This window comes from Bombina bombina, chromosome 10, assembly GCF_027579735.1.
Source record: "Bombina bombina isolate aBomBom1 chromosome 10, aBomBom1.pri, whole genome shotgun sequence".
Classification (NCBI taxonomy): Eukaryota; Metazoa; Chordata; class Amphibia; order Anura; family Bombinatoridae; genus Bombina; species Bombina bombina.
Window position 1 is genome coordinate 116,491,572 of NC_069508.1, and position 25,937 is coordinate 116,517,508.

The 25,937-nt window shown below is 37.7% G+C and overlaps 1 protein-coding gene across 1 annotated transcript in view; it reads left to right on the plus strand.

Moving 5' to 3' along the window:
- Nucleotides 1-25,937, plus strand: part of TTLL7 (tubulin tyrosine ligase like 7) — a 715,282-nt gene that overhangs the window by 139,077 nt on the left and 550,268 nt on the right. The window contains exons 5-6 of the mRNA XM_053693316.1: nt 4,467-4,534; nt 5,084-5,242. Of these exons, the coding sequence (XP_053549291.1) occupies nt 4,467-4,534; nt 5,084-5,242 (227 nt within the window). The remainder of the gene's footprint in view (nt 1-4,466; nt 4,535-5,083; nt 5,243-25,937) is intronic.

The following is a 25,937-nucleotide window of genomic DNA, read 5'->3' on the forward strand; positions in this document are numbered from 1 at the left end:
CGCCGCAATCCCTAATAAAGTATTTAACCCCTAAACCGCCGCCATCTACATAAACTAACCCCCTACTGTGAGCCCCTAAAACCGCCACCATCTAACTGATCTATCCCCTACTGTGAGCCCCTAAAACCGCCACCATCTAACTGATCTATCCCCTAATCTGACCCCTTACACCACCGCCAGCTATATTAATATTATTAACCCCTAATCTAATATCCATAAAGTAATAAGCTCTATTACCAGCCCTTAAAAGGGCCTTTTGCGGGGCTTTGCCCCAAAGTTAACAGCTCTTTTGCCCTATAACCTGCCCTCCCTACACCGCCGCCACCTATATTAATGGTATTAACCCCTAATGTAAGCCCCTTACACCGCCGCCATCTATATTAAAATTATTAACCCCTAATTTAATCTACCTACCCCGCCGCCAGCTATATTATCTATATTAACCCTAAGTATATTATAGTTAATATAGTTATTACATTATATATATTAACTATATTAACCCTAATTATATTAGGGTTAATATAGTTAATATAGTTACTATAGTATTTATATTAACTATATTAACTCTATCTAACCCTAACACCCCTAACTAAATTCTTATTAAATAAATCTAATTTATATTATAAACGAAAATATTCCTATTTAAATACTTACCTATAAAATAAACCCTAAGATAGCTACAATATAATTAATAATTACATTGTAGCTATGTTAGGGTTTATATTTATTTTACAGGTAAATTGTTAATTATTTTAACTAGGTATAATAGCTATTAAATAGTTATTAACTATTTAATAGCTACCTAGTTAAAATAATTACCCAATTACCTGTAAAATAAATCCTAACCTAAGTTACAAATACACCTACACTATCAATAAATTAAATAAACTACAAATATCTATCTAAAAATACAATTAAATAAACTAAACTAAATTACAAAAAAACAAACAAACACTAAATTACAAAAAATAAAAAAAATACAAGATTTTTAAGCTAATTACACCTATTCTAAGCCCCCTAATAAAATAATAAAGCCCCCCCAAATAAAAAAAATTCCCTACCCTATTCTAAATTAAAAAAAGTTCAAAGCTCTTTTACCTTAGCAGCCCTTAAAACACTACCCCCCTGAAGATCTCCCTACCTTGTCTTCACCACACCGGGCCGAACTCCTCATCCGATCCGGGCGATGTCTTTATCCAAGCCGCAGCAAAGTCTTCTTCCATCCGGCAGCATCTTCCATCAAGCGGCATCTTCAATCTTCATTCGTCGCTCCTCCGACGCAGAGCATCCATCCCGGCCGACGACTGAACGACGAATGAGGTACCTTTAAATGACGTCATCCAAGATGGCGTCCGTCGAATTCCGATTGGCTGATAGGATTCTATCAGCCAATTGGAATTAAGGTAGAAAAATCTGATTGGCTGATTGAATCAGCCAATCCGATTCAAGTTCAATCCGATTGGCTGAACCAATCAGCCAATCAGATTGAACTTGAATCTGATTGGCTGATTCAATCAGCCAATCAGATTTTTCTACCTTAATTCCGATTGGCTGATAGAATCCTATCAGCCAATCGGAATTCGACGGACGCCATCTTGGATGACGTCATTTAAAGGTACCTCATTCGTCGTTCAGTCGTCGGCCGGGATGGATGCTCCGCGTCGGAGGAGCGACGAATGAAGATTGAAGATGCCGCTTGATGGAAGATGCTGCCGGATGGAAGAAGACTTTGCTGCGGCTTGGATAAAGACATCGCCCGGATCGGATGAGGAGTTCGGCCCGGTGTGGTGAAGACAAGGTAGGGAGATCTTCAGGGGGGTGGTGTTAGGTTTATTTAAGGGGGGTTTGGGTTAGATTAGGGGTATGTGGGTGGTGGGTTGTAATGTTGGGGGGTGGTATTGTGTTTTTTTTTTCAGGCAAAAGAGCAGTTTTCTTTGGGGCATGCCCCCACAAAAGGCCCTTTTAAGGGCTGCTAAGGTAAAAGAGCTTTGAACTTTTTTAAATTTAGAATAGGGTAGGGAAATTTTTTTATTTGGGGAGGCTTTATTATTTTATTAGGGGGCTTAGAATAGGTGTAATTAGCTTAAAAATCTTGTAATTTTTTTTTTTTTTTTTGTAGTTTAGTTTATTTAATTGTATTTTTAGATAGATATTTGTAGTTTATTTAATTTATTGATAGTGTAGGTGTATTTGTAACTTAGGTTAGGATTTATTTTACAGGTAATTGGGTGATTATTTTAACTAGGTAGCTATTAAATAGTTAATAACTATTTAATAGCTATTATACCTAGTTAAAATAATTAACAATTTACCTGTAAAATAAATATAAACCCTAACATAGCTACAATGTAATTATTAATTATATTGTAGCTATCTTAGGGTTTATTTTATAGGTAAGTATTTAGATTTAAATAGGAATATTTTAGTTTATAATATAAATTAGATTTATTTAATAAGAATTTAGTTAGGGGTGTTAGGGTTAGATAGAGTTAATAGAGTTAATATAAATACTATAGTAACTATATTAACTATATTAACCCTAATATAATTAGGGTTAATATAGTTAATATAGCTAGCGGCGGTGTAGGGGGATTAGATTAGGGGTTAATACATTTATTATAGGTGGCCGCGGTGTAGGGGGATGTAGATTGTAGGCAAAAGAGCAGTTTACTTTGTGACAAAGCCCCGCCAAAAGCCCTTTTAAGGGCTGGCAAAAGAGCTGAATTCTTTGGGGCATGCCCCGCAAAAAGCCCTTTTAAGGGCTGGCAAAAGAGCTGTTACTTTGGGGCAATGCCACGCAAAAAGCCCTTTTCAGAGCTATTTGTAGGGTTAGACTTAGGTTTAGTGGTAGGGATAGTTTAGTATTTTAGGGGTTAAATAATTTAATATAGATGGCGGCGGGGTAGGGGGATTAGATTAGGGGTTAATAATTTTAAAATAGATAGCGGCGGCGTAGGGGCTCACTTTAGGGGGTAGGTAAGGTAGATGGCGGCGGTGTTAGGGGCTCACTTTAAGGGGTTATAGATTTAATATAGCTGGCGGCGGTTTAGGGATTAATAACTTTATTAGGTTGCGGCGGGGTTTGGGAGCGGCGGTTTAGGGGTTAATACATATTTTATTGTTAGGCTAGTGAGGGGGGATAGCGGATAGAGGGTTAGACTTGTCGGGCTATGTTAGGGAGGCGTGTTAGACGTGTCGGGCTATGTTAGGGAGGCGTGTTAGACAGTGCGGGTGATTTCATACTTTAGTCAGGTTTTGTAGGCGCCGGCAGTTTCTAACGTGGCGCAAGTCACTGGCGACGCCAGAAATTTGTACTTGCGCAGATTTCTGGACATCGCTGGTGTATCCGACTTACGGCACGTTAGCATCTGACGGCGCCGTATATTGGATAGCTCGAGATGCGAGCTGAAACTGCGGGCGACGCGGGTTCCCTCGCTTGCGCCGCAAACTACGCCGTATATTGGATCGCGCCCCAGGTGTTATTGTCCTTTTAACTATGTGTTTAATTCCTTTGCAGGTGTTAAGCTCAGCTATATGCAGCCAACAGTGCAATAATAAAATTATCTAAGAGATTAGATAATATTTATTTTTTGCACTTTTGTGTCCCTTTAAAAGGACATTGTACGGTAAATGTTTCTCCACTTTAATGAGTTCCCAATTATGCATTTTACCTGGTGGAGCACTTTACATTGTTTACAAATATATTCTTCACCTTTATTTTTTTATTTGAGATAGCTGCTTTGCCTGTTGAAACCATCACCTATACAGAACATATACATATTATTATATTTTCTGCAGAAAAACTATGTAAACAAGAGGCAGCAAGTAGCAATTATGTTTCCAGTGGGGGTGGGAGAGATAGTTACAAACATTTTGATTTTCAAATGCTCTAAGTCAGGGATGGGGAACCTTGGCCCTCCAGATGTTTCAGAACTACATTTCCCATGATGCTCAACTGGACTTCAGATTGCCTAAGCTTCATGGGTAATGTAGTTCTGAAACATCTGGAGGGCCAGGGTTCCCTATCCCTGCTCTAAGTATTTGATGTGCATAGACAGAGAGATATGGTAAGATATTGAGGTATTTGTGTATAGAGAGAAATATAAGATTAGCAGGTCTGATCTTATTGCAAGCTCAGCCCATTTAAATAAGTATGTTCTTGAGAACAATGGGTTGTGGATTCAATGATCAAAAATAGCTATTTCATGTACAAAATAAATACAAAGGAACAATTTCTCGTTCTTTCTGTAACAAATATAATTGGGAACATGGTAAAGGGAATACAATTTTATAGGACAGTGTCCCTTTAATAAAGACAAGCTACAGGACAGATTACTGTAGTTATATAATCAATTATAAAATAAAATGTGATTTACACATAAGGATGCTGAGTAGCAAAAGTTTTTTTAATGTAGCAAACATATTTCTAATTTATAACTAATTTACTTATTGTAACTTTTTTTTAGAGAATAAACCATTTCCCGGGTATGGGAGAAATCTGTAGAAAGGATTGTTTGTCAAGAAATATGACCAAGTAAGTAATCTATTTGTTATTAAAATAAATGTATAAAATATAGAAGATTTAGTGCAATTTTTTACTAATAAACAAGATAATTTCATAAACTACATATTACCAGTGATTACAGTGTTTCAACTGGGGCCTTGGTGTGAGTAATTTGACTGTTTTAGATGAAAATTTGCTCTCATATATAGCTCAGTGTTTTTCTGCATTTAATTCCCACTTTTAATATGATAAAAAAAAAATACAGTGTTGTCTCCAGAAAATTGTTATAAGAGGGGGCACTTCCCAGAGGTCCGCTATTGTGGGTGGAGCTATGGCAGGAGGGGGAGGGGCCAGAACAGTCTGTGGGTGAGGATGTGGCGTGTCATAAAATAGAGACATATGGCTGTCTATAGAGATAGTGGGACAGAGCTCAGAATCAGGGACTATCCCTCTTAAATAGGGACATCTGGGGGGGGGGGGTGCTGCCCTAGGTTGATAGTTTTCTGTCTTACAGCCTAGTCAAAACCTGATCATGTAATAAACATTGTAATTTAATCTAATCTTTATTTTTCTTTATAGAATGATCAAATGTCAACCTCATGAATATAGCTTTATTCCGCGAACCTGGATATTTCCAGCGGAATACACCCAATTCCAAACCTACGTCAAAGAATTAAAGAAGAAAAGAAGGCAAAAAACATTCATAATCAAGCCGGCTAACGGAGCGATGGGCCACGGGTATGGTGCACTTTTAACACAATATAAATGCCAAAAGAATGGTGCTTACACAGAAAGAAAAGGTTTTAAAAAAATAACAATTAAATATCACCCAAAATTTTTTTTGTTTTTTAAAGTGATGGTAAATCCAAACGTTAGGATTTACCATCACTAAAAATCAAGGGGAGTTTTATTGATCAACCGTGTAAAAAAGGGTGCTAAACTCACCCTTTCTGTGCCGTTGCACAGCGCTAAATTTAGCGGCCCACGGCACAATGATCTCCTTCAATGAGGTGACGTTTGCAACTCTGAACCAATAGCCGTGCGTGTCAACTGACCGTGTTCTGTATGCACGCACCACTATTGGTTCAGAGGTGCAAGCGGCACCTGATTGGTAGAAGATTATTGTGCCGTGGGTGACTGGAGCCGCTGAATTTAGCGCTGTGTAACGGCACAGAAAGGGAGAGTTTAGCACCCTTTTGTACACGTTTGATCAATGAAACCCCACTTGATTTTTAGTGATGGTAAATCCTAGCTTTTGTTAAACACTTAAGATAAATATGTTTCGAACTTGCTTCTGATATTTTTATACGTTAGAAAAATTGAAGGGGTTTCTTCTCTCTTAGGATGAACTAAAGAGGTTTCATCAGTACTGCGAGATCCCACAAAGAATTTTAGAAACACAAATTTTACCTTGAAAGCAGTTGATATCACTATGAAGGGTTAATGGTATAGGGTTTTGCATAAAATTGTGCTTGTCCCACACTACTTAGAGAGCCCCAAAAGCAAATTCTGTAACCGGGATATGCTGCAAAACAAAGAGTTGGTTTTGGTAAATTGTGACAACCTAGGTTACATATTTTGCTTTTTTTTGCCTCTTTGGACAAAGTATAATTCTTACAGAAAACGATATCTGCTCAATTTAAACACATCTATTTTGTCCCCTTTTCCTGTAATTTGATTCTGAAATATCTGGGCTTTTCAATTACAGTTGAAAATGGAAGTGCAGTCGCCAGACATAACTATATTCCACACAGTCATTGGTTGCACACTCTAGTGACCAACTTATAACTGTCCCTAATTTGCCTGAGCAGAGAAGGAAACTTAAAAAGGAACAGTAACCAACTTGTAATTAGATTTTTCTGCAGTCTTCCGATAGATTAACATATCAGCAGACTCTGAACGTTATTAGAACAGGTTAACACCTTATTTGCTACAGTTGTTTTTAATAATATTCAAACTCCAGCCACCAGTTCCCCTATTTTGAAGGAACCAACCTAGACTTAAAGGGATATTAAACACTTTGAGATGGTAATATAAAATGATAAATCATGTATGTGTATATAAATATAAATATAAATATATATATATATATATATATATATATATATATATATATATATATATATATATATATATATATATATATAAACCCTGCAATATACTTTCATTATTTATTTTGTCAAGGAATTCCATTCTTAAATTGTGAGCTTTTCAGTTCCTTTTAGAAATTGAATTGCACAACACAGCCATTGGTTGCACACTCTAGTGACCTATTTATAACTGTCCCTATTTGGCCACAGCAAAGAAGTTAACCTAAGATACAACATGGCAGCTCCCATTGTTTTATAGACACAAACTTTACACTTATTTTGTCAATGTTTAAACAGCTAATGAGACGTTAAAAAATACATCTACATGTCTATTTAGCAATTATTTAGTGTTTAATGTCCCTTTAATTAATTTTAACATGATCTTGCTTTAATAACAAGGCCTACTGCACTGCTGAATCTAGCACATTGAGTACAATACAGTAGTTTCATTAGTCCTCAGTAACCTTTGTTAAAGAGTAATCCTAGGTTAGCCATGGAGCATGCACGTGTCTTCAGCCATTTGGCAACAGTGGTTACAACAATGTTTATAGCAGTGTTTATATAGTCTGCTGCGATGGACTGCTGAAAACACGAGCACACCGCTAAGCTCCTACCAAGGTTCACTCTTCAACAAAGGATAGTAAGAGAACAAAACATGGATAATAGTTCTAGTGAGATATTTTTCTGTCATTACTGCTTCTGGCATATTAGCAGGAATCACCAGATATGTCAGTGCCCCCCAGTTCCAGAGTGATTCTAAGGGGCCTATTTATCAAAGCGTCAACTAAAAATTTGCTGGAATTCCGCAGCGTATTTGTCGCAAGATTGATCCAACGTAGTTATCAAAAAATATGATCCCGCAATCTCAATCCGACGCAGATCGTTACGAGTTTAAAACTCGTGGTATTCGAGTGGAATTGTGTTCATTTGCCCTCCTATTTGACACTATTTGAAGCTCTCACTAAGTTATCAAAAATTCTACATTTAAGCTCCTGTCTTTTTCGACTCAGCTTATTTAGTTTTCAATCCGCCACCCTTGAGGTCGCGGATGTCATAGAACTCAACGGGAGTCTCAAAACACAGAAAGCTTATGTTCAATGCTGCAAGAGAATGAAGTATATTACATACTTTATTACAATTGTATACCCTTTCTAAACCAAACAATATTATTGCTCCACATTTGGTGCACTAGTAAATATAGGGATAAAAATGAAAAATACATTACTACTTATGGATTATGCTACAACTTTGTCTCTCATTACAAAGCAAGGGGACAATATTATTTCTACATATTTGGTGCAAAGTTTTACCCCAAACTTGTTGCACTAATAGATATAGAGATAAAAATGAAATAAATACACAACATAATATAGCCAACTTCCTTTTTATTTTTTGGAAAAATATATGTGCACCATGTTTAAGCCATGTAATACAAGTCACACTCTCCACTTCGCGCCATATTTGACACTTTTTGCACCAATTATGCAAACTCCTAAATAACCCACACACTAGTGAATTTTTCCACCACTTTTGATTGGAATATGCATAATCACATGATTTATGGCATCAGCCAATCTGATTCAAATATACATTATAAACTATCACTAACTAATCAAATTGCTCGATACTTGTGTCATTGATCACTCATCAGAACTTGTAAGTGCCATTAGTTACATTGTGTATTATGCTTTGAAAGTATGTATATGTGAAATTAGTATTAAAGATAAACATTTATGATGACATTAGGACACAGTGTAATATTTTAGACAATGATTTTAAAATTCAAATTTATGTTTGATTCAATATAATCTTAAGCTGATAGCTCAAAGGGATAGCACACATAATATTAAACTGTCATGATTCAGATACAGCAGAAATTAAAATCGCCACTTTACTGTCATGCTATTTTCAGTGTATTTCTTCCTTCTCTTGAATTTCTTTTTAGTAAGAAATGTCATCTTATATGCCAGCCCATTTTATAACACCTGTGAAGGAGTGGTTTTTAAAATTAGATTGCAATCAGGAGGGGTTAGACAGGTGCATAGAGAAAACTGGCCAGCTCTTAAAGGGACAGGAAACCCCAAAATATTATTTAATGATTTGGATAGAAGATACAATTTCAAACAACTTTACTTCTATTATCAAATTTGCTTCATTCTCTTGTTATCCTTTGTTGAAGAAACATCATCGCACTACTAGCAGCTAGCTGAACACATCTATTTAGCCAATCACAAGAGACAAATATGTGCAGGCACCAATTAGCAGCTAGCTCCCACTAGTGTAGGATATGTGCGTATTCTTTTCTAGCAAGGGATACCAAGAGAACAAAGCACATTTGAAAATAGAAGTGAATTTTAAAGTGTTTTAAAATTACATAATCTATCTGAATCATGCAACTTAAATTTTTACTTTCCTATCCCTTTAAAATATTCATTGATTGCAAATAAATACATATGATACTCTGATTACATGCTATATTCGCAATTATTCCTGCTCAGAATAATAATACATTTACAATATATACATATAGTGATATAAATAAACAGAGAGATATGACAGACAACATTGTTTAGAACAAAAAAGGAACTTAGGGGCATGTAAATATGTTTGCTAAAGATTTCTGACGGAACACACACACACACACACACACACACACATACTGTATATGTATGTATGTATGTATTTATATATATATATATATATATATATATATATATATATATATATATATATATATATATATATCAGGGATAGGCACGAACCAAGGCTGTGGCGGACATTTTCTAAAGTAAAGACCTTAGTAAAGGACACCAAGGTACAATTCAAATTAAAAACATCATTATATAGTGCTGAATTTTATTATACTAATGCAGATACCACTGATCCTATTATCGGCCCTCCTCTGGCTATACCCATGTGCCAGTGTCACTAATGTGTCATTATATAGTGCTGAATTTTATTATACTGATGCAGATACCACTGATCCTATAACCAGCCCTCTTCTGGCTATACCCATGAGCCAGTGTCACTACTTTGTCATTATATAGTGCTGGGTGTTATTATACTGATGCAGATACCACTGATCCTATTATCAGCCCTCCTCTGGCTATACCCATGTGCCAGTGTCACTACTGTGTCATTATATAGTGCTGGGTGTTATTATACTGATGCAGATACCACTGATCCTATTATCAGCCCTCCTCTGGCTATACCCATGTGCCAGTGTCACTACTGTGTCATTATATAGTGCTGGGTGTTATTATACTGATGCAGATACCACTGATCCTATTATCAGCCCTCCTCTGGCTATACCCATGTGCCAGTGTCACTACTGTGTCATTATATAGTGCTGGGTGTTATTATACTGATGCAGATACCACTGATCCTATTATCAGCCCTCCTCTGGCTATACCCATGTGCAGTGTCACTACTGTGTCATTATATAGTGCTGGGTGTTATTATACTGATGCAGATACCACTGATCCTATTATCAGCCCTCCTCTGGCTATACCCATGTGCCAGTGTCACTACTGTGTCATTATATAGTGCTGGGTGTTATTATACTGATGCAGATACCACTGACCCTATAACCAGCCCTCCTCTGGCTATACCCATGTGCCAGTGTCACTACTGTGTCATTATATAGTGCTGGGTGTTATTATACTGATGCAGATACCACTGACCCTATAACCAGCCCTCCTCTGGCTATACCCATGAGCCAGTGTCACTACTGTGTCATTATGTAGTGCTGGGTGTTATTATACTGATGCAGATATCACTGATCCTATAACCAGCCCTCCTCTGGCTATACCCATGAGCCAGTGTCACTACTGTGTCATTATATAGTGCTGGGTGTTATTATACTGATGCAGATACCACTGATCCTATAACCAGCCCTCCTCTGGCTATACCCATGAGCCAGTGTCACATATAGTGCTGGGTGTTATTATACTGATGCAGATATCACTGATCCTATAACCAGCCCTCCTCTGGCTATACCCATGAGCCAGTGTCACTACTGTGTCATTATATAGTGCTGGGTGTTATTATACTGATGCAGATACCACTGACCCTATAACCAGCCCTCCTCTGGCTATACCCATGAGCCAGTGTCACTACTGTGTCTTTGTATAGAGCTGGGTGTTATTATACAGATGCAATAGATACACATCCAGTATTTCACTCAGGCTTTATTTATTCCATAACTTATCACCCAATATCACTAGCAGTCTCTTGACAAGCCACTAACTTTATTCACACTACATATTCTCCCTTTCCTATTATTTATCCAGAAATAAAAGATATACTAAGATTGTGAGTCACAACCTTAGTATATATTTTCTTTCTAATTAAATACTACTTATAATAAACCTCAGATGCTGGTTAAAGGGCTTTACTTTTGCATATAAAGCTCCAGGGACACAGTGGCAGCTTGCTTCTTGAATCTTCCCGCTCTCTAAGTCTCACTTCACTCAGAGTAATTTTCCCAGTACTAAGAGGCATCATGTGGGAGTGGCCAAAACCCTGCGAAACATGGCGCCGCGTGTGTCAAGCAGTAGTCAGGTCCAGCATTCATCTGTCCTACTCCTCCCTCCCCGCAGCAAAATGGGCGGCGGACACTGCAAGGGCCAGTCACAGACACCAGTGTCCGTGTACGGACACCTTGCCTATCCCTGATATATATATATATATAAGTATGTGCAAGGATATATGTACAAATTCTAGCATTAATAATAATTTAAAAAATAAATAAATAATATGACTCCTAAAAATACAAATACACAAATTAATGTATGTGAATGTATCATATAGCAAATCTTATAAAAATAACTTTCTATGAGATATTGTTTGTTGAGGTATAAATCAATCTATTTCTTGGACATTAACAGATGAAAAATAAAAGATTAGCTTTAGAGGAAATGTGCTTTGTTCATGGACAGTAATGAAATGGTAAAAATAAAGTTGGGAAAAACCCGTATAACCGCAACACCGTACTTGACGCGCATGTTTTTGACGGCTTTTTTGATAAAAAAGAAGATAGTATTCAGGTCTGCGTAAGCGATGTCTGGCGAGCGTATTGACGCCGGTGAATGCAACATAGTTGACACTTTGATAAATAGGCCCCTAAGTATTCACTGCTGCTCCATATAAGTTCAATTCTTGAGAGTGGGTGAAAGGGCTGTTTTCTGTGAAAATAGCATTTGTATCGTCTGCCAGGGTCTGTAATATTGAGTTATCAACAGTCAATCAGTTAGATTTATCTCTGCTGCCATCTTCTGTTCAGTTATAGAATTGACATTTAATCTGTAGCTTTTTCTCAAATAATATATATATTAAAGTTACACATGAGCGAAAAGGGGTCTATATCTGGTGTTTGCATGTGTCGGTTTACCGCTCGTATTACAAGTTCAAAGTAAACGTGATCTCTTGAGTGCAATTGTGATTTACACTAGAATGGTTAAGTGTTTCGCCAAACAAAAAAGTATAGCAGAACACATCAAAAATGCATTTTAAAGAGCAGTTACACTCATAATAACACTATCTAATAAAAATGATTAAAAAAAAAAAGCAATTTTTTTTATTAAAGTCTCAGGTGTTAGAAAAAAAGGCAAGCAAATGGCTTTAACATAGAAATACATACATATAAATGTCTTAATATGTATATGTATGTGTGTGTATATATACTGTGTGTGTGTATATATATTTTATATATATATATATATATATATATATATGTACAAGTGGAAACAGCGCTTCAAAAATTCTATTCTAAAACAAATAACACTTAAAACACATACAGTTAAAAAACACTTAAAATATGAAATTAGGTAAAAAGTCCACTTATGACTTTCTGATAATGTGTGTCCCCTTATCAGAATCTACCTCAATCTGATAAGCTAAGTTGCCACACTGCATGGGGTTAATAGGGTTCCGTTACAGATGTGTCTAATATGCTGAAGGATGTCTTTTGTAATTTCAACCACCTTTTGGAGTATGTAGTAACAGGGTATTTCTCATCCAGTTCTCTCCTCCAAAGTTGCTCAGATGTGGTATCCACCTCTTGGAGTATGTAGATACAGACTGATAGAGTGACCTCTGTGTTGCTCCTCACATGTTATAACCTCAAACTATATGAGGTATGTTTAAGGCATAAAATCAGTCATTCCATCTAGTTCAAATGCGGTGGATGATGTATACAAAAGGGTACAAAAATCAAGTCTGTATGTAATGGTTACAGAAACCAAGTCTGCATATAGTGCAGTATAAGTAAAAAGACGGTACACAAGTAACGGTTACCCAATAGTCCTGTATAAAAAGTAACAAAGGCCTGACTCGTTTCAAAGGATAAAAAATAATTTCCTTCTTCCTCAGAGGAATGCAGACTTGGTTTGATGGCATCCCTTCAATTCCGATAGAATTCTATCAGCCAATCAGAATTAAGGTAGAAAAATCCTATTGGCTGATGCAATCAGCCAATAGGATTGAAGTTCAATCCTATTGGCTGATCCAATCAGCCAATAGGATTGAGCTGGCATTCTATTGGCTGTTCCATTGCATTCTATTGGCTAGGATTTTTTCTACCTTAATTCCGATTGACTGATAGAATTCTATCAGCCAATCGGAATTGAAGGGACCGCATCTTGGATGACATCATTTAAAGGAACCTTCATTCAGTGTTAGCCGTCGGATGAAGAGGATGCTCCGCGTTGGATGTCTTGAAGATGGACCCGCTCCGCGCCGGATGGATGCAGATAGAAGATGCCGTCTGGATGAAGACTTCTGCCCGTCTGGAGGACCACTTCGCCCGGCTTGGATGAAGACTTCTCCCGGCTTCGTTGAGGACTTCGGCCGGTTGGATGAAGGCTTCTCCCGGTAAGGTGATCTTCAAGGGGCTAGTGTTAGTTTTTTTTAAGGGGGTATTGGGTGGGTTTTAGAGTAGGGTTGGTTGTGTGGGTGGTGGGTTTTAATGTTGGGGGGGATTTGTAATTTTTTTTACAGGTAAAAGAGCTGATTACTTTGGGGCAATGCCCCCCAAAAGGCCCTTTTAAGGGCTATTTGTAATTTAGTGTAGGGTAGGGCTTTTTTTATTTTGGGGGGGCTTTTTTATTTTGTTAGGGGGATTAGATTAGGTGTAATTAGTTTAAAAATCTTGTAATTTGTTTATTATTTTCTGTAATTTAGTCTTTTGTTTTTTTGTTGTACTTTAGCTAATTTTATTTAATTGTATTTAATTTTATTTAATTTAGGGAATTAATTTAATTATAGGGTAGTGTTAGGTGTTAGTGTAACTTAGGTTAGGTTTTATTTTACAAGTCAATTTGTCTTTATTTTAGCTAGGTAGTTATTAAATAGTTAATAACTATTTAGTAACTATTCTACCTAGTTAAAATAAATACAAACTTGCCTGTAAAATAAAAATAAAACCTAAGCTAGCTACAATGTAACTATTAGTTATATTGTAGCTAGCTTAGGGTTTATTTTATAAGTATTTAGTTTTAAATAGGAATAATTTAATGATAGGAATTTTATTTAGATTTATTTAAATTATATTTAAATTAGGGGGGGTTAGGGTTAGGGTTAGACTTAGGTTTAGGGGTTAATAAATTTAGAATAGTGGCGGCAACGTTGGGGGCGGCAGATTAGGGGTTAATAAATATAATGTAGGTGGCGGCGATGTTGGGGGCAGCAGATTAGGGGTTAATAAGTGTAGGTAGGTGGCGGCGACATTGGGGGTGGCAGATTAGGGGTTAATAAATATAATGTAGGTGGCGGCGATGTTGGTGGCAGCAGATTAGGGGTTAATAAGTGTAGGTAGGTGGCGGCAACATTGGGGACGGCAGATTAGGGGTTAATAAATATAATGTAGGTGGTGGCGATGTTGGGGGCAGCAGATTAGGGGTTAATAAGTGTAGGTAGGTGGCGGCGACATTGGGGGCGGCAGATTAGGGGTTAACAAATATAATGTAGGTGGGGGCGATATTGGGGGCAGCAGATTAGGGGTTCATAAGTATAATGTAGGTGGCGGCGGTGTCCGGAGCGGCAGATTAGGGGTTAATAGTTATAATGTAGGTGTCAGCGATGTCGAGGGCGGCATATTAGGGGTTAATAAGTGTAAGATTAGGGGTGTTTAGACTCGGGGGTCATTTTAGGGTGTTAGGTGTAAACATAAATTTTATTTCCCCATAGGAATCACTGGCGCTACGTTACTGAGTTTTACGCTGCTTTTTTGCAGGTGTTAGACTTTTTTTCAGCTGGCTCTCCCCGTTGATTCCTATGGGGAAATCGTGCACGAGCACACACAACCAGCTCACCGCTAACGTAAGCAGCGCTGGTATTGGAGTGCGGTAATGAGCAAAATTTTGCTCAACGCTCACTTCTTGTCTGGTTTGTAAAACCCGTAATACCATCGCTGTCTGTAAGTGAGTGGTGAGCATTAACTGCTCGTTAGCACCGCACAGCCTCTAATGCAAAACTCGTAATCTAGGTGTATAAAACTACTAAGCTTTGAAATTAATAAGAAGAAACAAAAAATAAATAAAAATAAATATAAAACATAAATAAAGGTAAAACATAACAAATACGAAAAAAATACGAAAAAAATTAATTAATGAGAAGTGGATCTCAATATAATAAAGGCAATTGATAGTGAACCGCAAATAAGTCTATGGTACACTTTATAAGAAAGCCTGACAGTCAAGATGGGTGTTGAGTCCCTTGGGCATCAATGTCTCAAGATGGAAAGTCCATTTTGCCTCTCTCTGCAGCAGTAATTTGTTGCAATCACCTCCTCTGCTCATAGAAGGAATATGATCAATGATCGTATACTTGAGATCAGTGACTTTGTGCTGAAATTCTTGAAAGTGCCGTGCCACCGGTTGCTCTGATGACCCTTTACTGACGGCCGTCTGGATGGCTGAGCGATGCTTCACCATCCGGGTACGAAGATCATCTGAAGTTTTGCCTACATAAAATAAACCACACGTGCAATGCAATAAGTACACGATATGGGTGGTCGTGCATGTCAAACGATATCGATGCTTGTAAATTTTTCTCCTGTGTGGGTGTGTAAAAGAGGAACCGGTGATAAGGCACCCACATGTCGTGCAGCCTAGTCAACGGAAAACTCCAGGTTTCTTGGTATCCAACCAAGTTGTCTTCTTGTAGCAATGTATGGGGTCAGTTTTGACCAATATATCACGAAGAGATCTGGCTCTTTTATATCCTATTCGTGGGGGTACCGTGTCCAATAAAGGCAGCAATCGGTCAGTGTTGATAATGTCCCAATGCTTGCTAATTGTAGCTGCTAATGCTGTTTTGTCGCTTGTATAAGTCGTGACGAATGTCATTCTGTTAGTTTCAGTTGTTCTTGTACTTCTGGGGTCATCGGTGAGTTGCGCATGTTGAGCATTAAGAAGTTTTTTTGGGTAATTGCGTGACTGGAAACGATCTACCATCTCTGAGAGTTGTATATCTCTGTTGGCATCCTCTGTGTTGTTTCTTAATACCTTTAAGAGTTGGGACTTAGGTAGAGCCCTTTTGAGTGCCGGGGGATGGCAACTCGTGAAATGTAGAAGTGCATTTCGATCTGTTTCTTTTCGAAACAGAGTAGATTGTAACTTGTCCCCGCTTTTATATAGCTGGACGTCAAGGAAATCAATCACTGATTTGTCGTATTGCATCTTGAATTTCAATGCTGGATTGGTAGAATTCAATAGGGTAAACCATGTTTCCAATTCATTAATTGTCCCCGTCCAAATGAGAAAAAGATCATCGATGTTCCTCTTGAAAAACATAATATGATCTGCCTTAAAAAAGATTTGTTTCAAATTCCTCGAAACAGGACATAAATAAGTTGGGTATCTTGCCAGTTGGTGTGTGATGGCCTGTAGGCCCTCCCAATGGGGAATAACTGTGTAAAGACTAGTAATGTCTAAGGTAACCAGAAGAGCATACTCTCCTATTCCTTCCATTAATGCAAGTAATTCCATCAATGTAGCAGAGTCCCTTAAATAAGAGGGCATATGTAGAATAAGAGGCTGGAGGAATTTATCCGCAAAGGTAGCTATAGGCTGCTGTAGGGACCCAATAGCCGAAACTATGGGTCTACTTGGAGGATATATATATATATATATATGTGGGTACATTTGTATTTATGTATCTATATGTGTATATATGTATTTACAGACATATATACACATATAAACACATAAATACATATGTACACACACACACACATATATATATATATAGAATTTTTTGTTGTGAGTGTGTGCACTCTCACCATCTGTCAACAACTGCCAGGGTGCTTTAAGGTATAATAGTCATTTCAGAAAAGTTAAGCACTCACTGGACTTCAGTCATCTGTGTGGTAAACAATATTTATTGGTGACGTTTCGGGACACAAACAGTCCCTTCCTCTGACAAACAACAATACAAAATATCAAACTTTTAAAGGTGAAAAAAGCCCTCCCCTCTGTGGAAAACCAATCACTATAGTCTGCGTGAACAAATTGGAGAGACAAATCTCTTGATAGGTTTGTGATCAAAAATCAGATAAATTGATTGGACAGAGACCTGTCAATCAAAGGTGCATATTCGTTTTGCTTATAAAAGTGAACAAAAGTGTGTTAAAAACAAAGTACCAGGTCAGCAAATAGTAGAAAGCGTATGTAGACAACAAAGGGTGTCAGTATAAATGTTTGAATGAGGCACGGTTGGTGCTAGAATTGCACATTACACCAACCAATAGAGTTAATCGATGCAAAAGGTATGTGCCCGGGCAGCCAATCACACTCATTGTCACCCGGAGGGTAAAATGAGTCACCATTATTTGACTCCACCTACTGGCTTATCCGTGTAACATAGTTTAACTGTATCAGACCATCTATGTCAATCAGGTTGTGTATCCAATTGTGGATCTTAGCCTATACAACGGGCTCTCACATTAATGTACCCAAATAAAGGATTACCGATCACTCACAGAACCCCAAAGTCATTATATCAGCATGTCAATAAATGCACGCCGGGAACACAAAGTGATATCACCATGACTACCGGGAGTGCACACATGTCACGCTCACCACAATACCGCACTATACCCACATCACTAATAAGCAGAGAGAAACTCGCTGTTCACTATACATATCAGGCCAGTGTTTGTTTTCTTCTGTGCGTAACTGGCCAATGATATATCAGTGTGGAGACACACACCGCCGGTCCACCAATCATATGCATTGTTGACTCGCCACCATGGCAACACATCACTTCGTCTACAATCAACGGGTGTTATCGAGTGAAGCCACACACCACTGTGCAACCAATAATGTGCTGCCAAATATTCATGCACGCCCATATCTAACACAGTGTAACTGTCTATTGAAAGAATCATCTGTCTCCATTAGTTAAGAGCTGCTGCGGCACCTTATCGCGCAATGTATTACATTAACAAACATAACAAGTAAGAATGACTGGCCTAGTATTACTCGTGCATTTACTATTTAGTCATTTCTGCAATATGTGTAAAATGAAATAAATTAGAACGTGACCTATAGTGTGTGATTCACAAATATGGATCCCCTATGTGTATATATACAAAATTAATATAAACTATGATGCTATTAATGCTACCAACAGATAAGCCATAACCATATTATACCATAGATCATGGGTCACAACCCATTCCTTTATCATAACAAAATTGTCATGCGGCTAACCCATATTTAAAATAAAAATAAAAATAAAGATACAAAATGGGAAACAAACACTAATGTGCCCCAGTGTCAAATAAAGGTAAAAAGTGAAATCCTTGATTAGTAAACACTCACAGTGTGTAGATCCAACCAGGATCCTAAACACACTAAACCATAATAATCATAATAGTAATTCTTATCATCGAAAAATCACCCCAACCTTAAAGTGTAAAGAAATAACACCTAATCAGATCAACAGAAAACACATTGGTTAACTTTAACCATGATACTGAAACAAAGGGAATTGGTCGTGAGTGTGCAATTCCATGCCCATCCAGCCAATCTTGTGATTATCACTTAACCATTTGCTGACCAGGAACTACTGGTAGAATAAAAACAAAATACACAAACGAACAAATTAAAAACAATAGTATCCTATTGTGATCATTATGAAAATACCCATTGAGCATCTTTTTGATATCTTAACATCAAAGGACCAAATTGAGTAACCAACTAAATATATTAGTTAATATTTATGAAACGAAGGCAAAAACTACATCAAATAAGGACCCGTGGACTCTCGCTGACATCTGTAGATCATGGACTCCCATACTAAAAAAATGGATCAGTGTGCTCTCATCAAAGGTAGCATTGCCATCCTGTATGGACGTTGAGGCCTCTTGGTTGTAATGTCCCCAATTCAAACATCCATCTGGCTTCTTTCTTTAGGAGAATTGTCGCCCTATCCCCTCCTCTCTTTAGTTTAGGAACATGGTCAATGATCCGGAACCTCATATCCGTGACCGTATGTCCAGCTTCTAAAAAATGGCGAGCTACCGGTTGGTCTGATTTGCCACTGTGAATTGCAGATCTAATGCTGGACCTGTGGTTTGCCATCCTAGTCCTGGCATCGTCTGTCGTCTTGCCGGTATAATATTTGCCACATGGACAATTCAGAAGATATACGATATAGGTAGTGGTACAGGTCACTATATGTTTAATTTTGTATTTCTTTCTGCGTTCTGGATGCTGAAAATATGGCCCCGCTATCATTGAATTACATGTAACGCATCCAAGGCATCTGTAACATCCAGCTTTCTTGCTGAGCCAAGTGGTTTGTGTGTCTTCAGTGATATCTGTCTTCCTCAGCAGATCTCTGAGGCTCCGTCCTCTTCTATAGCCTATTCGTGGCGCCTGCCATTTATTGAAAGGTAACTTTGGATCAGCTTCCAGTAGTTTCCATTCTTCCTTTAGAGATTGGGTGATTCGGTTCTTGTCTGGTGTATAGGTGGTTACAAACGTCATTTGGGGTGATTTACGATTATCCACCGTATTGGTCCTTGTAGGTGAAATGGCCAATGCGCGCATTTCGGTAAGCACCTTCTGGCTGTATCCCCTTTCCTTGAACCTTTGTGTCATTTCTTCAAGTTGGGTTACACATCTCTCATTTTCAGTATTATTCTTGATCACGCGTTGGTACTGTGCCTTTGGGATGTTCTTGATTAGACTGGGTTGATGGCAACTGCGTGCATGTAGAGTTGAATTTCGATCAGTTGTCTTCCTATATAAGGTAGTTCCCAACTTGGTGCCATTCTTGAAAACCCGGACATCTAAATAATCTACAACCTCGTTGCTGGCAGTGTGACTGAATCTGATGGTACTGTCAATCTCATTGAGAGTCTGAATCCATGTGTCCAGTGTATTTGGATCATCTTGCCATATCAGAAACAGGTCATCAATATAGCGACAGTAATATTTTATTTCTGGTTTTTCAAATATCTTCAACACATTGATCTCATAATCAGCCATAAAGAGATTGGCCAGTGATGGGGCCACATTGGACCCCATCGCTGTGCCAGAGATTTGCAGATAATGGGTCTTATCGAACCGAAAGTAGTTTTCAGAGAGGCATATATCCAGGAGTGTGATTAGTACCTCCTCAGAAGGACCAACATATGGTACTTGTCTTAGACATTTGGCCACAGCTGCTATACCCGATGTGTGTGGTATAACAGTATACAGGCTTGACACATCCAATGTGGCCATAATGTCAGTTGGTTTCATATCTGTGATCCGTAGTATATGGGATATAAAATCAGTGGAGTCCCGGATATATGATTTTTGTTGCTTCACCCACGGTTGTAGGAAGGAATCTACATACTCAGCCAGTGGTTGGAGCAGTGAGCCCCTGGCCGACACAATTGGCCTACCAGGGGGGTTCTTACTATCCTTATGGACCTTGGGAAGTGTGTATAGTATGGGAACCACTGGAAAGTCCCGTTTCAAAAAGCCATAGTGATTCTGTGTGATATTTTGTATTGTTGTTTGTCAGAGGAAGGGACTGTTTGTGTCCCGAAACGTCACCAATAAATATTGTTTACCACACAGATGACTGAAGTCCAGTGAGTGCTTAACTTTTCTGAAATGACTATATATATATATATATATATATATATATATATATATATATATATATATATATATATATATATATATATAAGTGCATTAGAGCCCTTTGCAGTCAAGTAGATGAAAACATGTAAAGTCATATTTATGCAAATACCATCATATATATTGAAATATGTATTTATGAATAAACTGAAACTTATTCTTATATGAAGAACGTTGGAATGGGAAATTTTTTTCATATTTTCATGTAGGGTTAGTGCACTTGAGAATATGAGATCAGGTTTGCACGCGAGTGGGCTGTTTTTTCTCCACTTTTTTTTCTCCATTTACTCTTATGGGGAAATATGTTATCACGTGCGCAATATTCAAAGTTTGGCTTTTTATCTGCACCGAATTAGCGCGTGAGCAAAAACTGTTTACTTTCAACTTGTAATACGAGCGCCACCGAAAGGGCCCATAAAGCTTACTTCTAGCAGAGTTAGTGCTTGAGCGGGAGTGTTAAATACCTCTCAACTGACCGTTATGTTTTAAAAGATAGATAATCCCTTTTATTACCCATTCCCCAGTTTTTCATAACCAACACTGTTATATTAATATACTTTTTACCTATGTGATTACCTTGTATCCAAGCTTCTGCAGACTGCCTCATCATTTCAGTTCTTTAGACAGATTCACATTTTAGCCAATGTTGTGCCCATATTAACGCTCTTGTCAAAACTTATTCTTATATGTTATGCCCATATTAACTTTAGGGTCAAAACTTTTTCCTATGTGTTGTACCCACACTAACGCTAGGGTCAAAACTTATTCTTATGTGTTGTACCCACACTAACACTAGGGTCAAAACGTATTCTTATATGTTGTGCCCATATTAACTTTAGGGTCAAAACTTTTTCTTATGTGTTGTACCCACACGAACGCTAGGGTCAAAAGTTATTCTAATGTGTTGTACCCACACTAACTTTAGGGTTTTAACTTATTCTTATGTGTTGTGCCCACACTAACACTAGGGTCAAAACGTATTCTTATATCTTGTGCCCACACTAACGCTAGGGTCAAAACGTATTCTTATATGTTGTACACACACTAACACTAGGGCCAAAACGTATTCTTATATGTTGTACACACACTAACACTAGGGTCAAAACGTATTCTTATTTGTTGTACCCACACTAACACTAGGGCCACAACTTATTCTTACATGTTGTACCCACACTAACACTAGGGTCAAAACGTATTCTTATTTGTTGTACCACACTAACACTAGGGCCAAAACTTATTCTTATGTGTTGTACCACACTAACACCATGGTCAAAACGTATTCTTATGTGTTGTACCACACTAACACTAGGGCCAAAACTTATTCTTATGTGTTGTACCACACTAACACCATGGTCAAAACGTATTCTTATGTGTTGTACCACACTAACACTAGGGCAAAAACTTATTCTTATGTGTTTTACCACACTAACGCTAGGGTCAAAGCTTATTCTTATATGTTGTACCCACACTAACACTAGGGTCAAAACTTATTCTTATATGTTGTGCCCATGCTAACACTAAGGCCAAAACGTTTTCTTATATGTTGTACCCACACTAACACTAAGGCCAAAACGTTTTCTTATATGTTGTACCCACACTAACACTAGGGCCAAAACGTATTCTTATATGTTGTACCCACACTAACACTAGGGCCAAAACTTATTCTTATATGTTGTACCCACACTAACACTAGGGTCAAAACGAATTCTTATATGTTGTACCCACACTAACACTAGGGCCAAAACTTATTCTTATATGTTGTGCCCATACTAACACTAGTATCAAACCCTTTTCTTATATGTTGTGCCCACACTAACACTAAGGCCAAAACGTTTTCTTATATGTTGTACCCACACTAACACTAGGGCCAAAACGTATTCTTATATGTTGTACCCACACTAACACTAGGGCCAAAACTTATTCTTATATGTTGTACCCACACTAACACTAGGGCCAATACGTATTCTTATATGCTGTGCCCACACTAACACTAGGGCCAAAACTTATTCTTATATGTTGTACCCACACTAACACTAGGGTCAAAACGTATTCTTATGTGTTGTACCACACTAACACCATGGTCAAAACTTATTCTTATGTGTTGTACCACACTAACACTAGGGCCAAAACGTATTCTTATGTGTTTTACCACACTAACGCTAGGGTCAAAGCTTATTCTTATATGTTGTACCCACACTAACACTAGGGCCAAAACTTATTCTTATATGTTGTGCCCATACTAACACTAGTATCAAACCCTATTCTTATATGTTGTGCCCACACTAACACTAAGGCCAAAACGTTTTCTTATATGTTGTACCCACACTAACACTAGGGCCAAAACGTATTCTTATATGTTGTATCCACACTAACACTAGGGCCAAAACTTATTATTATATGTTGTACCCACACTAACACTAAGGCCAAAACCTATTCTTATATGTTGTGCCCACACTAACGCTAGGGTCAAAACTTATATGTATGTGTTGTACCCACACTAACACTAGGGTCAAAACTTATTCTTATATCTTGTGCCCACACTAACGCTAGGGTCAAAACTTATTCGTATATGTTATACCCACACTAACACTAGGACCAACACGTATTCTTATATGTTGTACACACACTAACACTAGGGACACAACTTATTCTTACATGTTGTACCCACACTAACACTAGGGCCAAAACTTATTCTTATATGTTGTGCCCACACTAACACTAGGGTCAAAACTTATTCTTATATGTTGTGCCCACACTAACGCTAGGGTCAAAACTTATATGTATGTGTTGTACCCACACTAACACTAGGGTCAAAATTATTCTTATGTGTTGTGCCCACACTAACACTAGGGTCAAAACGTATTCTTATGTGTTATGCCCACACTAACACTAGGGCCAAAACTTATTCTTATGTGTTGTACCACACTAACACTATGGTCAAAACGTATTCTTATGTGTTGTGCCCACACTAACACTAGGGCCAAAACTTATTCTTATGTGTTGTACCACACTAACACTAGGGTCAAAACTTATTCTTATGTGTTTTACCACACTAACACTATGGTCACAATTTATTCTTATGTGTCGTGCCCACACTAACACTAGGGTCAAAACTTATTCTATGTGTTGTGCCCACTCTAACACTAGGGTCAAAACTTATTCTTATATGTTGTGCCCATACTAACACTAGTATCAAACCCTATTCTTATATGTTGTGCCCACACTAACACTAAGGCCAAAACGTTTTCTTATATGTTATACCCACACTAACACTAGGGCCAAAACTTATTCTTATATGTTGTACCCACACTAACACTAGGGCCAAAACTTATTCTTATATGTTGTACCCACACTAACACTAGGGCCAAAACTTATTCTTATATGTTGTACCCACACTAACACTAGGGCCAAAACGTATTCTTATATGCTGTGCCCACACTAACACTAGGGCCAAAACTTATTATTATATGTTGTACCCACACTAACACTAAGGCCAAAACCTATTCTTATGTGTTGTGCCCACACTAACACTAGGGTCAAAACCTATTCTTATGTGTTGTACCCACACTAACACTAGGGTCAAAAGGTATTCTTATGTGTTGTACCCACACTAAGACTTGGGTCAAAACGTATTCTTATATGTTGTACCCATACTAACACTAGGGCCAAAACTTATTCTTATATGTTGTACCCACACTAACACTAGGGCCAAAACTTATTCTGATATGTTGTACCCACACTAACACTAGGGTCAAAAGATATTCTTATGTGTTGTGCCACACTAACACTAGGGTCAAAACTTATACTTATGTGTTGTATTACACTAACCCTAGGGTCAAAACGTATTCTTATGTGTTGTACCCACATTAACACTAGGGTGAAAACTTATTCTTATATGTTGTACCCACACTAACACTAAGGCCAAAACTTATTCTTATATGTTGTACCCACACTAACACTAGGGCCAAAACGTATTCTTATATGCTGTGCCCACACTAACACTAGGGCCAAAACTTATTATTATATGTTGTACCCACACTAACACTAGGGCCAAAACTTATTATTATATGTTGTACCCACACTAACACTAAGGCCAAAACCTATTCTTATATGTTGTGCCCACACTAATGCTAGGGTCAAAACTTATATGTATGTGTTGTACCCACACTAACACTAGGGTCAAAACTTATTCTTATATCTTGTGCCCACACTAACGCTAGGGTCAAAACTTATTCGTATATGTTATACCCACACTAACACTAGGACCAACACGTATTCTTATATGTTGTACACACACTAACACTAGGGCCACAACTTATTCTTACATGTTGTACCCACACTAACACTAGGGTCAAAACTTATTCTTATATGTTGTGCCCACACTAACGCTAGGGTGAAAACTTATATGTATGTGTTGTACCCACATTAACACTAGGGTGAAAACTTATTCTTATGTGTTGTGCCCACACTAACACTAGTGCCAAAACTTATTCTTATATGTTGTACCCACACTAACACTAGGGCCAAAACGTATTCTTATATGTTGTACCCACACTAACACTAGGGCCAAAACTTATTCTTATATGTTGTACCCACACTAACACTAGGGCCAAAACGTATTCTTATATGCTGTGCCCACACTAACACTAGGGCCAAAACATATTATTATATGTTGTACCCACACTAACACTAAGGCCAAAACCTATTCTTATGTGTTGTGCCCACACTAACACTAGGGTCAAAACCTATTCTTATGTGTTGTACCCACACTAACACTAGGGTCAAAAGGTATTCTTATGTGTTGTACCCACACTAAGACTTGGGTCAAAACGTATTCTTATATGTTGTACCCATACTAACACTAGGGCCAAAACTTATTCTTATATGTTGTACCCACACTAACACTAGGGCCAAAACTTATTCTTATATGTTGTACCCACACTAACACTAGGGCCAAAACTTATTCTTATATGTTGTACCCACACTAACACTAGGGCCAAAACTTATTCTTATATGTTGTACCCACACTAACACTAGGGTCAAAAGATATTCTTATGTGTTGTACCACACTAACACTAGGGTCAAAACTTATACTTATGTGTTGTATTACACTAACCCTAGGGTCAAAACGTATTCTTATGTGTTGTACCCACATTAACACTAGGGTGAAAACTTATTCTTATGTGTTGTACCACACTAACA